The sequence below is a fragment of the Nicotiana attenuata genome, unplaced genomic scaffold (genome assembly GCF_001879085.1).
Source record: "Nicotiana attenuata strain UT unplaced genomic scaffold, NIATTr2, whole genome shotgun sequence".
Taxonomy (NCBI): domain Eukaryota; kingdom Viridiplantae; phylum Streptophyta; class Magnoliopsida; order Solanales; family Solanaceae; genus Nicotiana; species Nicotiana attenuata.
The window spans coordinates 76,160-92,637 of record NW_017671386.1 but is presented as its reverse complement, the minus strand read 5'-3'; the positions used below and the strand labels follow the sequence as shown (position 1 = coordinate 92,637).

The 16,478-nt window shown below is 38.9% G+C and overlaps 1 protein-coding gene across 2 annotated transcripts; it reads right to left on the bottom strand.

Moving 5' to 3' along the window:
- Positions 1 to 9,553: 9,553 nt before the first annotated feature.
- On the bottom strand, positions 9,554 to 14,191 carry LOC109207976 (pentatricopeptide repeat-containing protein At1g77360, mitochondrial). 2 transcript variants are annotated; one of them, XR_002065091.1, is made up of 3 exons: positions 13,748 to 14,191; positions 11,325 to 13,035; positions 9,554 to 11,239 (listed from the first exon to the last, which is right to left on the bottom strand). XR_002065091.1 is itself a non-coding variant. In XM_019370974.1 (2 exons), the coding sequence occupies exon 2, from the start codon at positions 12,995 to 12,997 to the stop codon at positions 11,561 to 11,563; it is 1,437 nt and encodes a 478-aa protein (XP_019226519.1). In that variant the 5' UTR covers positions 12,998 to 13,035; positions 13,748 to 14,191; the 3' UTR covers positions 9,554 to 11,560. The 2 variants fall into 2 exon arrangements, 1 of the variants encoding a protein (XP_019226519.1); XM_019370974.1 differs by having other exon boundaries at positions 9,554 to 13,035.
- Between the last annotated feature and the right edge of the window lie 2,287 nt (positions 14,192 to 16,478).

Genomic DNA, 16,478 nt, shown 5'->3' with positions numbered 1-16,478 from the left:
TGAGTTTTGGTTGGACTCAGTCGCTTTCTTGGCTCACATTGTATCAGTAGAGGGTATTCAGGTGGATCCTAAGAAGATTGAGGTAGTTCAGAACTAGCCTAGTCCCACTTTAGCTACAGAGATCTGGAGTTTCTTGGGGTTGGCGGGTTATTACTATCGATTTGTGGAGGGGTTCTCATCTATGGCAGCCCCGTTGACCAGGTTGACCGAGAAGGGTGCCCTGTTCAGATGGTCTGACGGGTATGACGCAAGATTTAGGAAGTTCAACACTTATTTGACTACGACGCCAGTATTGGTGTTTCCCACAGGTTCGGGATCTTATACGGTATATTGTGATGAATATCGTATTTGACTTGGTGCAGTATTGATGCAGGACGGCAGGGTGATCGTATATGCGTCGCGGCAGCTGAAGGTTCATGAGAAGAATTACCTTGTTCATGACTTAGAGTTTGCAGCCATTGTTCATGCGCTGAAGATTTGGAGGCACCATCATTACGGCGTGTCGTGTGAGGTGTTCAAGGATCATCGGAGCCTGCAGTATTTGTTCAAACAAAAGGAGCTCAATTTGAGAAAAAGGAGGTGCTTAGAGCTATTGAAAGACTATGATATCACCATCTTGTATCATCCTGGAAGGCCAATGTGGTTGCCGATGCCTTGAGTAGAAAGTCAGTAAATATGGGTAGTCTTGCGTACATTCCAGTCGATGAGAGGCCACTTGCATAAGATGTTCAGGCCTTGGCCAATCAGTTCGTGAGGTTGGATGTTTTTGAGCCCAGTCGTGTTCTAGCTTGTACAGTTGCTCGGTCTTCATTGTTTGAGCGCATCAGGGAGCGGCAGTATGATGACCTTTATTTGCTCGTCCTTACGGACACAGTGTGGCACGGTGGTGCCAAGCAGGTTACTATTGGAGATAATGGGGTTTTGAGGATACAGGGTCGTGTTTGTGTGTCTAACGAGGATGGATTTCGTGAGTTGATTCTTAAGGAGGCCCACTATTCCTGGTAGTCTATTCATCCGGGTGCCGCCAAGATGTATCAGGACTTGCAGCGGCATTATTGGTGGAGGAGGATGAAGAAGTACATAGTTGTATATGTAGCTCGGTGTCTAAATTGTCAGTAAGTAAAGTATGAGCATCAGAGACCTAGTGGTTTGCTTCAGAATTTAGAGATTCCTTAGTGGAAGTGGGAGCGTATCACTATGGATTTCGTTGTTGGACTCCCACGGACTCAGAGGAAGTTCGATATTGTTTGGTTCATTGTGGACAGGCTGACCAAGTCATGCATTTTATTCCTGTGGCAGTTACCTATTCTTTAGAGCGATTTGTAGAGATTTATATCCGCAATATCGTCCGTCTTCACGGTATGCCCGTGTCTATCATTTTTTATCAAGGTACGCAGTTCACCTTGCACTTCTGGAGGGCAGTACAATGTGAGTTGGGTACGCAGGTTGAGTTGAGCACAACATTTCATCCTCATATGGACGGACAGTACAAGCGCACTATTCAAATATTGGAGGATATGCTTCGCGCTTGTGTTATAGACATCGGAGGTTCTTGGGATCAGTCCTTGCCACTCGCGGAGTTTTCCTATAACAACAGCTACCAGTCGAGCATTCAGAGGCTTCCTATGAAGCATTATACGGGAGGCATTACCGTTCGCCGGTTGGATGGTTCGAGCCGAGGGAGGATCGGTTGTTGGGTACAGATTTGGTACAGGATGCCCTGAATAAGGTCAAGATTATTCAGGATCGACTTTGCACAGATCAGTCCAGGCAGAAGAGTTATGCCGACCGTAGAGTTAATGATGTTGCATTTATGGTCGGAGAGAGGGTATTGCTTCGGGTTTCACTCTTGAAGGGTGTGATGAGGTTCAGAAAGCAGGGCAAGTTGTGCCCTAGGTATATCGGACCTTTTGAGATTCTTTAGAAAGTGGGTGAGGTGGCTTACTAGCTCGCATTTCCACCTAGTTTATCAGCAGTTCATCCGATTTTCCATGTGTCCATGCTCCGGAAGTATCACGGCGATCCTTCACACGTGTTAGATTTCATCTCTGTCTAGTTAGACAAAGATTTGACTTATGAGGAGGAGCTGGTGGCCATTCTAGCCCGGCAGGTTCGCCAGTTGAGGTCGAAGAGTTATCCTTCAGTTCGAGCGTAGTGGAGAGGTCAGCCCGTTGAGGCAGCTACTTGGGAGTCCGATTCGGACATGCGGAGTAGATAGCCACACCTTTTCACCAGCCCAGGTACTTTTCTATGTCCGTTTGAGGACGAATGATTGTTTTGGAGGTGAGGTCATCTTATGTTTTAGAACCTAATTCTACGCTTTGAAGTGTTAAATACCTTATATTATCCCTCCTTGATTTTCGTGCGCAGTCCGGGTGTTTTTCCAGAAAGTTTTTATGTTAAAAACTAAGAAAATATGAAATTTTTAACTTAAAATCTATTTGAGTTGACTGCGGTCAATGTTTTGAGCAAACGGATCCGGATTCGTGTTTTGACAGTCTCGGTGAGTCTGTATCGTGATTTGGGTCTTGGGCGTATGCCCGGAATCGAATTCGGAAGTCCCTAGCCCGAGTTATCACACTTCGATGAAATTTGAAAGTTTAAAAGATTAATGACTCTGAAAGCTTGACCGATGTTTGGCTATACTGATATCGGGTCCGTATTTTGGTTCCGGAACCCGGTATAGGTCCAATACTATATTTATGACTTGTCTGTCAAATTTGGTGAGAAACGGAGTTGGTTTGACGTGATTCGGATGTCCGATTGTGAAAATAAAAGTTTCAAAGTTTTCTTGAAAATTTCATTTGATTTGGTGCTCAATTCGTATTTCTAGGTGTTATTTTGGCGATTTGATCACGCGAGTAAGTTCGTATGATTTTTTTAGACTTGTATGCATAGGTTGTTTAGATCCCCGAGGGCTCGGGTGAGTTTAGGATAGGCTATGGAGTGAATTTAGACTTAAAAACATTGCTGGTGTGCTTCAGTTCTGGTGCAGGCCTCATACCTCGCGATTGCGAGGTTAGGCTTCACATTTGCGTCCTCTGATAGGTTTGCATTTGCGAGAAACTCCACGTATTTTCTAAGAGTAGCTGGGGCACCTCAAGTTCGCATTTGCGAACAAGACTTCGCATTTGCAAAGTGGGGCAGGGGGTACAGTGATCGATATTGCGATCAAACGGCCACATTTGCGGGAGATCAACGTTCGCATTTGCGAACCAATCATCGCAAATGCGATGACGGCAGAAATGAGAGAACTTCGCATTTGAAATTATTTCTTCGCATTTGCGGGTTTCGCATTTGCGAACCCCAGGTCGCAAATGCAACATCTGCGACTGATCAAATAGCTCAGAAACGGGATTTTTGTTCGTTCTTCAAATTTTCAAAACTAGAAAACCCTAGAGGCGATTTTTCAAAGAACTCTTCTTCCTCGAATCATTGGTAAGTGATTCTAACCTATTTTATTTCAATCTTTCATTACATTTCACAAGTTTTAACCTAAAATCTAGTGTTTTAATTATGGAAATTGGAGGTTTGGGTAGAGAATTAGGGATTTTTGTAAAATTGGGATTTAGACCTCAAATTGAGGTCGGGTTCCAAAAAAAATTACATAACGGGACTCAGGGCTGAATGGGTAATCGGGTTTTGGTCCGAATTTTGGGGTTGGAGCAAGCGGGCCGGGGAGTTGACTTTTTCAATAATGACCTAAGTTGAATCCTTTGCAATCGTGGGTAGTTCCTAAGGCTTAATTTGAATCGTTTGGTTGGTAATTTTCTAGATTCTATTGGTTCGGAGGCTTGTTTGAAAGGCAAAACTGTGGTTGAGCTTTGAATTGATCCTTGAGGTAACTGTCGTGGTTAACCTTGACTTGAGGGATTAGGACTTGTTGGTCTATTTGCTACATGTTTAGATGTTGGGTACAACATATATGTGAGGTGACGGGTACTTATGCATTTTTGTTGGGTTAATGCATGCGGGTGGGATTGTTCCTTGTAATTTATTGTTTACTTTGATCATGTTATCTATGCTTAGACTAGTTACTTATTATATTGATCGTTCTAATCACGTTTATGGGCTTTTGTAATAATTGAGTATTGTTGCCAAAGTTGAGATTAATATCGAGGAACCATTATTGTCGTAAGGCTTGTTCATTGTTATATGGTAAGGGAGAGTGTTAGTGCACGAAGGGTGATGTCGTGCCGTATGTGAGTGTTAATGCACGAAGGGTGATGTCGTGCCATATTGTGAGTGTTAATGCACGAAGGGTGATGTCGTGCCATGTTATGAGAGTTAATGTACGAAGGGTGATGTCGTACCGTATCTATTGATTTATACTGAGAGCGAGAGTAAAAGCACGAAGGGTGATGCCGTGCAGTATCATTGTTTCATTGTGAGGTTGAGAGTAAAAGCACGAAGGGTGACGCCGTGCAACGCCGTGCAATTTTCTTCATTGTGCTTATGTGTTTTAACTGGTTAAAGGCATATTGACTGTTCTAGTTATCATTTCCGCTGTATTTCTCGTATCTTGTACACCCTTTAGCATGTCCCCTTCTCAATAGTACATGTTTAAAAATTATTTGTTGTTGTCCTGTACGTATATTGTTATTTGCACAGGTTTATTACGTGGGTGTCTTGCCATAGCCTCGTCACTACTTGGTCGAGGTTAGGCTCGACACTTATGTAGTACATGGCATCGGTTGTACTCATACTACACTCTGCACTTCTTTTGCAGACTTTGGTACCGGCCCTAGCTGTTCGTGAGGCATAGGAGCTTGGATTTGCTCATTGGAGACTCGAGGTAGATATGCTGGCGTCCGCCGACCTTGAAGTCCCCTTCTATTTTCCCTATTTTACTATTTCTTTTTGTTCCAAACAATTGTATTTCTTTCAGACGCATTTTGTAGAAAATTCTAGAAGCTCGTGAGTTGTGACTCCAGATCCGGATTGTATTAGATATTATGGGCTTTATATTATTCCGCACTCAGTTTTAGCCTCTTTTGGCTTAATTGATCATGTTATTGAAACTGACTAAAATTGGCTTAATAAATACTCTAACGTTGGCTTGCCTAGCAAGTGAAATGTTATGCGCCATCACGGTCCCGAAGGTGGGAAATACCGGGTCGTGACACCTACACATAAAAATACCACGAATTAGAATAAATCATTACATTACACATATAACACCCACGAGTATGAGTCAAATGGGAGGCGATATGCATATAAATATACATACTTTAGGCCTTATATCATTGGACTTGTCGGATAGTTCTCTCACGTGTTTATCTTTCCATCTTTAGTTATGTTCGAGTTGTGCTTGTCAGGTACGGTTGTGACATATGTGCATGGGTAGTGTATGGTATAGCTGGTTAGTCGAATAGCTTGTACTGGATGAGATGAGATCATTGGACTTGGAATTAGTGCGTTCGGACATGGATAATGTATATCTAGACAAGAATGCGGTTAATCGGCTTAGAGCTGGGGTTGGTTCTTGTCGGGCAAGAGAACTCCACGGCTTGTTGGTTAGGTGAGTGATTATGAGTTTCCACATGTTTCTTGCATCAGTAGCAGTGTTGTGAAGGTTTAGAACAAGGCATTATTTGATGTGAGGTTATTTACCGGTACCGAATTTGGTAATAGGCAGTTATTGTGGTCGGAGAAGTTGCTATTGGCATATGAACAATGGGTTAATTGTGTTTTTTACCTTGTGAATGTATTTATGATCTTTTGAAGCTGGTTGGGGTGGATACAACGTGTATAGGTGAGAATCGGGTCTTAGGAGGAAGCGTGGATATTGAAATTTGGTTCTAAGGTTTATCGATTAAGGTTGAAGGAATAATCTTCATTCGAGATGGTGTTGACGGGATTACGTAGACATAGGTGATGTGGGATCACTCATTGGTATGTGTATGATAAGTTTACTCCGTGATTTGTTGGCTCTGGAGCGTCTCTTGGTGCTTCGAGGACGAACATTTATTTAAGAGGGGGAAATGTAATGACCTAGCCGATCGTTGTGAGATTTACCATTTCATTCGGTGTTTTGAGGTCTTGAGTAGCTTCATATGATGTATCACGACTTGCATGTATGGTCTTTTCGGTGTTCGAGAGGTTCGGAGTTTACTTCATATGATGTATCACGACTTGCATGTATGGTCTTTTCAGTGTTCGAGAGGTTCGGAGTTTATTTGGAAGAGAAATTCTCAAGTTGGACCCTTTAAGTAGGAAGAGTTGACCGACATTTGATTTTTGTGAACGGAATGGTATTTTGATGGTTCCACTAGGTTCATATGGTGATTTTGGGCGCAGGCGTATGCATGAAATTGATTTCAGAGGTTCCTAGGTTGATTTCGCTCATGTTGTCGAAAGTTGGCAATTTGAAGGTTTAGAATTTTCCTAAGTTTGACCATAGGTTGACTTTATGGCCATCGGATTCGGATATTGGTTTTGGGACTTGAAATAGGTACGTTTATTCATTTGGAACTGATGTGCAAAGTTTGGTCTCATTCTGAGTTGGTCTGGTAGGAATCACAGGCTTGGTTGTGACTTTAGAAGTTCTTGAGTTTCAATGTGATTTCTATGCGTTTGGGTGTTCGATTCGTGGTTCTATATTTCATTTTGGTACTTTAAGCTCGCAAGCGAGTTCATATGATGTTTATAGACTTGTGTGGATATTTGGTGTGGAGTCCCGGGGGCTCGGGTGAGTTTAAAAATCATTTCGGAATGATTTAAGTGAGTTTCAGATTTGCTGGTTTTGGGCTGATGCTGGAGGTCTCGCAAATGTGAGATCCTGTTCGCATTTGCGGACCTTGCATTTGCGAGGTGGGCACCGCATTTGTGAGGTTGGCTGGTGCTGGGGTGTTCACTTTTGTGAACGGTTTGATCGCATTTGTCATAGGGCTATTGGGCAGGGGTGACCGCAATTGCAGGGGTCGCTTTTGCGAAGGGGCCTGTCTTCGCATTTATGAAGATTGTGTCACTTTTGCGACATTCCTTAGGCTGCTCAGGCATCGCTTTTGCGATGCTTTTGTCGCATTTGTGATGGTCGCATTTGCGTACCCCTGGTCGCATTTACGCACCCCTGGTCGCATTTGCGTACCCCTGGTTGCATATGCGACATCTGCAGCTCGTTTAAAGGGTGGAATTTCGGGACTTAGTCTTATTTTATCACATTTTGATCCCTAGACTCAAATGGGATGAGATCTTAGGAGGGAATTTCATACAAAGCTATTAGGTAAGTAATTTTGACTCAATTTTGATACTATAACATGATTATTTATGAATTTTAACATCTAATCCATGAGATTTGAAAAGAATTTTTGGGAAGTTTTGACTATGTTTTGAAAAATAAAAATTTGAAATTTGAGAGTCGATTTAGATTCGGATTTGAAAACCAAACATATATTTGGACTCTTGGGTTTATGATAATCAAGATCTACCCGTCGATTCGAATTTTGACCGAGCGATCCCGGGATTGACTTTTGTTAATTTTTTGGGAAAAGTGTAAAGATATTAACTTTATTAATAGAAATTGGCTTCTCCGATAATGCTTGATATTATTAAGCTATTTTTGGCTAGATTTGAGCGGAACGGAGGTAAATTTTAAAGGAAAAGCATTTTTGAAATACTGATTGGGGACTTTTGAGGTAAGTATCTTGCATAATCTTGTGTGGGAAAAATTACCCCTTAGGAATTTGTCTTGATTGCTTATTTGCGATATGTGTGAACGATGTGTATACGAGGTAACGAGTGTGTACACAATCGTATGTATGATTTATGACCGGATGTGACCCAAGGTTGTTCTTATTGCCTTGTTGGGATTCAGAGATCTCTGCATTACGCATATTAGCTCGGTCGATTACTTGAGCTTATCTTCCATGCTAGAGATCATGTTTTTGGTTTCTATTTCCTTAATTGGCCAAGTTGGGATTTTGTGAGACTGTTGCTATTTGGATTAGCAGAATTCATGTTTATACGTTGAACACCCATTCACATTCCCTTATTGAGTTTTCCTTCTACACTATGTTGGCAGATTGTGAGTTTTTGTCTTGATGAAAATTGTGGCATATTGTGTTGTTATGACTATGGCACATGTGGACTTGTTGGGCGGATTGTTCGAGTGTTTGCACAAGGTTTCTGCCATGCTATTGTTATTGTTGATATTGCACATGTGGCGAGACAAGACAGATTATATCTGGTTTGCACAAGTGGCAAGACAAGGTGGGATGATTGTTAATACGTGTGTGGCGAGACAAGGGTGCATTTACTTTATTGTTGCGCACGCGGTGAGATAAGGATGGTATTGTGGGATGTTGTGTGATTTCTTAGGGGCGTTGTACTGATTATGTTCGTGTGGTGGTGAAAAGGGGTATTCTTGTTTGTGCTTATAACTTCTTTATGTGTGACATGCATTTTTACGTGATTCTATGCTTTTGTTACTTGATGATTTGGTTGTCAAGATAGATCTACCTACATGAAGTAGATATCTCATATTCTGTTGAGTTGTTGGAAGCGTAACGGATTGAAATAAAAAGAAAGTTGTTATTATGCATTACTTTATTTGATTCTTGATAAATTTCTCTTGAACATGTTATTGGTAACTGACACGGGTATGATACACGTTGTGGCACGAGGTCTTTGTTGTGTGGGTATGGTATATGTTGTGGCACGAGGTCTTTGTCGTGCGAAGGTAATTGATAACGTAGGTACGAGGTGCCCTATGTGTGCGATTCTAATAAATGACTTGTTGGAACTAAGCATTTACTTGTATTAAGTTGTTATCGCCTATTTTGACGAGATTACAGTAATTGGCTTCTGTATACTTTCTGTTGTTAGCTATTGATATATTGCACAAGTTTTGTCTAGTGAGTGTCTTGACTACTTCATTGAGGTTAGTCTTGATACTTACTGGGTACCGATTGTGGTGTACTCATACTACGCTTTTGCACATTCTTTGTGCAAATCCAGATTCTTGGGATAGGGCTGAACGTTAGGTAACGTACGAGCACTGGTTGGAGATTTCAAGGTATCCCTGTTGTCCCGTTCACATGCCTCGAAGTCACCATCTTTACTTTATTCTCTACTGTTTATGTAATCCAAACAGTATTGTACTATTCGAGATTTGTTATGTATTCGTGGAGAGCTTATTACTATATTATTGGATTTTGAGAAATTGCTTATTGTATCCACGTTTGGCAGTTTTAATATATTTCTCAGTTTTTATTAAGTTTATAGCTTTTGTAATCTGATTGACGTCGTTATATGATAAGCTTACCTAGTCTTAGGAACTAGCTGTCATCACGACCCTTACGATGGGATTTTGATCGTGACAAGATGTGTGTTCAGATCCTGACGTTTTAATCTTAATACACATCTTAATATTCAAATGTGTATTCAGATTCAGATGTCTTAATCTTTAAAAAAAAAAAATGAGGCCATTTGACCACTGCGATAACCACCATAGCTTTTTCGGTGGCATGCAAAATTCTTAATTAGTTTAAAAGAATTAAACATTTTCCAATTTAATTCTATAAGATGCATTTGTTATACAAAATTAAGCTAATTCAAGTAAAGCTCAAGATCAGATCGAAACTCGTTTAATATGAGTCACACTCAACTATCGTTTCACATACAATACATGTATGCATGAGAAGTTTTATTTTGTGTCTCACACAACTTACATTAGTTGTGTGAGGCTCATTTTTGTCTCAAAAATTTGTAGACTCCTATCTTACACTTCTGGGTCCACAAAAATCTGGGTCCACAAAACAGTGAGACAAAAAAGATGTCTCATACAACTAGTGTCAGTTGTATGAGACACAAAATAAAATTTTCCATGTATGCATATATACATAGGGACATGCTCAAATCATCAAAAGGAATAGAGACCAGACTTCCATTTGTTCAATATCATCACCTGCCGGTTCAAGTGCTGCCTGTTCCGATGAGGCTCAAAGGTACGGTAAGGGTTAAGTATCATGAAAGATCTCTGCTACCTGTATACCAAGCTTATCAACGGACACAAGAGATAGCTCGCCGGAGAGGAAGGAAACAAAAGTGCAGCTTTTTAAAATTAAAACTGAGTATACAAAAGGTTTGTGTGCCATATGCTCAGAGTTCTGTTCTGGAAGGTCAGTGTGGTAGCTCATTTTCAAATCTCAGCGTCTTTCTATGCTTGTTCTCAGCAGTTCTTCCCTCGAGCTAGTTAGTTGAATGGACTAGGTCAGCCAAGGCCATCTACTGACAGGGTTGTAAAGAGATAGGCCTTCCGAGGTGCTTGCACGGGAATATGATGTGAGAAAACAGCTCACATCTTCCACTCATATACGATACAAACATGAAGAAATATAATCAAGATTAATTGATAAATACATTACTTTCATAAATGATCTAGCTGTACAATTGTAGTGTTGCTGATTTGCAACAGACACGATCAGTAGAGAAAGAGAGAGAGTGGGTGCGGAAAGAATAAAAAGGAAAGGAAAAAGAAGGTTAGCAGATAGAAAAAGTCTAGGCTGAGACTAGGATAAAAGTACATCAACTGGATCAAGTAACAAGTAGAAGAAAAAAATAGAGCAGGATTACCCTTGGCAGAAGATTTAGTCCTCAGTTAGTTCTCTCACTTCTTTCATTAGTTCGTTCAGTTCTTTGCAAGAGGCACTGAACTAGTCCCATGTTGGCTGAGCACAATATACAGATTGAAGATCCTCGACAGAAAAAAGAATGAGAAAAGGCACAAAGGAAACGTGAAGAAGAGAATTCGTAGCAGCAGCAGCAGAAACTGACTTCACGGAACCAATAGAACAAGAAGTGGTAAGACACAATCAAACAAGTACCTTTGACAATTTAGAAAAAGGGGTAAATTGAAGTTTTCAGGAGAAAAGAAACAAATTATTAGAGCTCTCCACCGTGAAATATAAATACATTAATTTTAGTATAAAGCTTCATTTCTTATGTGTCTTAACTCAAATTTCAAAATGAGATGGTTTTTGTCCTTTCTTCAGCGAATGAAAAATCAAGAAAACATCCAGCAGAGAAATAACACATGCAGAAGATGGGATATGTGACCTGAGAACCAATAACCCACCAAAACCATGGTATGCATTAGCATATAGATAGAAGGCACCAAAACTAACTGTATCGTTACATGCATGCTGACCTTGTGCTTGGCTTTTAGACCACTTGTATGAAGCATCTTTTTCTTGCTAAAGTTTCTTTTAAAAGTTATCTGAAAAAGGGAAGGAACTAACTGCACCCAAAAGAGGTAAATATAGTTAGAGAAATCAAGTTCAGCAACAACAAAGAGAAGCTAAGAGTTGTATTATACTCTATACCTTTTCTACACTATAGTATTTTACGAGGACTGGCCTTATTTTCCCAACTTAAAGTTTGCAAAGCTCTCCGAATAAGTCTCACTGATGAAGTCCTTAGCAAGCTCGGTTGTTATGTGACCTGGAAATCTTTTCTGCTCTGAAGCAGTTCAAGGCACTTTGATATTCTGACTCTAGATCTCAGATTCGGCAACTGCAAATCTTAATCAGGAATAGTCAGATTCGTTACAGATAGTTTCTTAATCAGACAAGGGCTCCCTGACCATAAGATTTATTTTCAGCTGAAGGAATTCAAGTACATCTTCTCTCCCTTCCTTGAGAAGTAATTGCCTTAATTTTTCAAATGTCATCCTACCAGGACGCATTCCTTTCTCTATCATCTCTTCCATCAACACACAGGCCCTTGAAACATCAGCATTGTCGCACAGCCCATTAATAAATGCAGAAAAGGTGTGCATGCTTGGAACAAATTGCTTGCGTTTCATATATTTCCATACTTTATGAGCCATCTTCAGCTCATTCCTCTCGCAAAACATCTTAATCATCATAGTGTACGTGTCTGCATCAGGATCACAAATTTTGAGCATCCTGCGGAAAACCTTAAAAGCATCATCAGTCTCACCTCGAGCAATCAAGCCACTCAGAATGATATTGCAAGTCCTTGCGTTGGGGGTCACCCCTTTCAATTGCATGTCATTTAGAACCCTATAGATATTTTTGAATTTATTTACCTTACAGAAAGCACTAATTAGAGAATTATATACAGCTACATCAGCCTCAACTCCATTTTTTTCCATCTCAAGGAATGTATCTATCGCATCTTCAATCCGATTTTCCAGCCCATATGTATGAACTAAAACACTATAAATGAAAGATGTTGGCCTGCAACCGCTGAACTCCATCTCCTTGACAATTGCAACGGCCTCGTCGACCCTGCCAGCCTTGCAAAGGATGTCAACCATGATCCCATAAGTCACAATATCAGCATTACAGCCCACCTCAATCATTTCCCTGTAAACTTCCCTTGCCTTAGGCAGATTGGGAGCCCTTCCCCACCCCTCAATCAATATGCTATAAGTTTTTGAATCAGGAACAAATTCATGTTTCTTACTATCAAAAATCTCCTGAGCTTTTCGCACATTCTTTGATTTACATAGAGCACTCAATAAGCCATTAAAAGCGGCCAGGTTAGAGGGCACGTCGAACTTGTTCATGATATTGAAAGTGTAAACAGCTTCCTCTACTTTTTGCGCCCTAGCATATTTTCTCATGATTATGCAAAAAGTCTCAATATTAAGCATTCCCTTGGTTTTCATCTTATTTACAAGATCCCACATAATCTGATATTGCCTTATCTTGGCAAGAGATTCAATCATGATGTGGTAGGATCTCGTGCTATGTTCATAATTATGTTGCTTCCCAGCCCATTCAAATAAACGATATGCAAGCATTCCAGCATTCTCAAATCTCTTAAGGGCATCGTCAAGCATCTCTGATGAAATTCTAATCCCACTTTGGTCAAGCTCTGTGTCAAGGCCCAATTTTGGGCAAGACATCATAATTTTACAAAGCCTATTCAGCGGATCGAGTTTGTCTTCCATTGATTCTTTAGAACTATACATTCGGGTAACAATCACCTTTCTACCCCTCAATTTTTGATGAAGTTGGCGTAGCATGGTCCTCTTGTAAAAAGCAGATCACACTTTTACAGTATCTGGAAAAGTAGAAAGCAATGAGTAACTCATCTGATCTTTGGGTTATTGGTATGTCAAAGTGTAACATCATTCTTTTGTTCATTTTCAGATCGAAGCAATACAATCAAGCCTATACAATGTCAAGAGAACAAGAATAGAACTTCAACTTTTTACAACTCAAATATGGACTACCTATTCGACTAAGGTATTTCTACGAGCAAGGGGCAGTGGCAAACACCAGAAACTGAAATAACCCTTTTTTTCCTTCATTTGGCGCAGACTTGAGGGGAATGCTTACAATTTGAAAAGAAAAGAAAAATGTAAGCATTCCCCACAAGTGAGTAAGATTAGGCAATTTGTAAGAATTTTTGGCTTATCATACTTTCTGGTACATGAATGAGCATGCCATGCTCGAAAATCAAGTGAAGATTCTTTAAAGGAATAACATCAAAACAGTTTCTCACATCACTTAATACCCGGATTCTATACCAAAAACCTTCACCTTAATCTCAACAACTTGACTCTCTAGCTTATCATTTACAACATGTAAATTCAAGAAAACCCATTGAGACAACAGAAAGATCTATCAAATTTCCTTTCAAAGGAATTCAAGCAAATCAAATTTCACAGAACAAAAGAATTCATTCAAATTACAAAGACGGGTTGCAAGAACTGAATCAAAACATGTAAACCATATAGAGAAATGGAGATACACACATGAATGCAACTTACCAATCAATTTCGCCGGAGAAAGAAGAAGCTAGGAGTTCGCCAGAGGAAAGATGCAGGTAGGCTTTTAAACTATACCCCAAGCTTAAATTTTCATAATTTGAATATCCAATAACTTGTTAAAATAAAAATAAATTTTTTTACAAAATGAGCAGGCGACCCAGTGATTTCTACAGTGATAAAGAAGACCAAGCAAGAAAACCCACATCCTCCGCTGCCGTAGGTATCTAGAAAAATTGAAATACTAAAGAACCTTAAAAGGGGTTATCATTGAACAGACATTCCAATATGGGTGAACGAATGAGTTCCACTGAAGTAGGGGTGGAGAAAGAAAAAGATGAAACAAACGGCTAATTTACAGCGGCTGGTGGTTATTTGGTAATCAATGAATTCATGAATTGGGAGAAGGGCTTACGTGTCTTATAGCGTCTCATATCAATAAATATAAATTTTACAAAATTATACTCCCACATATCTAATTATTTGGACTTTTATTAAGGAACGATACTAGATGATGGTAGGCTCGTGACTAGCACGGGCCCAATCTAAAAAATGAGTATATTTCACACGTTTCTTCATAAAAGAAAAGGTTCTGCTTTTTATATGATTGATTTGTGATATTCCTAGGTTAGTTGTTTGGGTATTTGATAATATACTCACTTCCAGATCTTATTTAATTAAAATAGATCTACTTTAGTTACAAGTTTTATAGGTAAAGAAGTGCATGTTGACTATTTTGCTTGAGCTAAGGCATAATATTTATCTTTCGGTCCTGCGAAGAGAAAATATTTGAAATTGTGAGATAAAGACTTATGTATGAGACTTTGTATATAGTTATACCGGTATGCCATATAATTATTTGTAAAAATTGCACGGGGCGTCCTATTTGGTCGCCCCCATTTAACTTATACCCATTTTTTTTAAAACTTTTAACTTGTACCCACTTTTTAAAAAACTCCAGCTCCTTTCTCCTCCTCCTTCTCCTCCTTCGTTTTCTTCTTCTTCTTCTTTTTTTCCAGTTATTAGTTTTAGTCCAAAAGTTAACCTTTTTTTTTCAATTTTAATCTTTATGTGGTAATAGATGAGGAAAATTGGAATTCACTATTGTAATGGTATAGAGTTCTTAATTAGGTTACGTAACTCAGTAAGTGATGGAATGTTGGCACCTCCTGAACTCACGTATCTTGAGGAATTGAGTTTGCATCACTCAAAAGGATTCATTGGTCTTGTTAAGATGGAGTTAGGAGATTTTTTGCCTTCAGCTGGGACTTTTTCCATCTCCGTCGCCTTGAACTTTTCGGGTGTGATAAAATCAAGAAGCTAATACCCAAATGGTTGCTGCAATACCTCCTAAATCTGACTGAAATTTTCTGTAATATGGTGCAAGGAAATGGAAGAGATAAATGGAACTTCAGCTCTACAAAAACTTCAGCTCTAGAGCTGAAGTTTCCCAGTTACAACACAAAAACTTCAGCTCTTCCCAGTTACAACACAAAAACTTCAGCTCAAGAGCTGAAGTTTCCCAGTTACAACACAAAAACTTCAGCTCTAGAGCTGAAGTTTCCCAGTTACAACACAAAAACTTCAGCTCTAGAGCTGAACTTCAGGCCCAGCTACTAAAATGCTGAAGTTTTGCGTGATTGCCTTTGCTACTTCACCCCGTGTGCTGAAGTTATGTGAAAAAGCGGGTACGCTTGCAATTTTTTTTGCAAAGCGGGCACAGGTTAAAATGTGTCACAAAAAGCGGGTATAAATGAAAATGCCCCTAATTATTTTGATTAGTAATTGGCGCAGTTTGCTTTTATAAAATAGGCAAAATACCTTAAACCCCCCCTAAACTTGACACGAAATATTAGTTACATCTTTAAATTATTCGTGATCTTAATTACTCTCCTCAACTTGGCCTTTTGAAAGTCATTACCCCCTGGATGCTGATGTGGCAAAGAGTGTGGGTGCACTCGCCTGCCACGTGGATTTTTCTGTATACGTGGCATTTTTTTTTGAAAAATAAAATATATTTTTACCTTTTTAAGTATGTTACTTTTTTAGATAATTTTTTTCGAATAAAATTTATAATAAAACTTGGATATAACTACTTTATTTAGGCTAAATATTTTTATTTGGCCAAAAATAATAAAGTTTTAGTTAATCTTTTTTTTGAATTTGACCTGAAAATAAAGATTTATACAATTGAAATAAATAGTCAAGACATCTAAAAAGTTATAAAAAATACATAGTTGAAATAAATAGTCATTGCATCAAAAGAAGAAACAAAAAGAGTGTACAATTGCACTTGTAATTTCTTGCAATTGTACACTCTTTTTATTTCTTCTTTTAATGCAATGACTATTTATTTCAAATGTATATTTTTACTTTTTTAGGTAAAATATGTAAAAAAAAAATAAATAAAAAAAAAAAATAGAGCACCGTAATTTAGAGCTATATAAAAAATTATAGCCAAAATAATTAATTTCAAACTATGTATTTTTTATAAATTTTTAGATGTCTTGACTATTTATTTTAATTGTATAAATCTTTATTTTCAGGTCAAATTCAAAAAAATATTAACTAAAACTTTATTATTTTTAAGTCATATCCAAATTTTAGTATAAATTATTCGCAAAAAATTATCTAAAAAAGTAACATTCTTAAAAAGGTAAAAATATATTTTATTTTTTAAAAAAATGCCACATATACAGAAAAATCCACGTGACAGGCGAGTGCACCCACACTT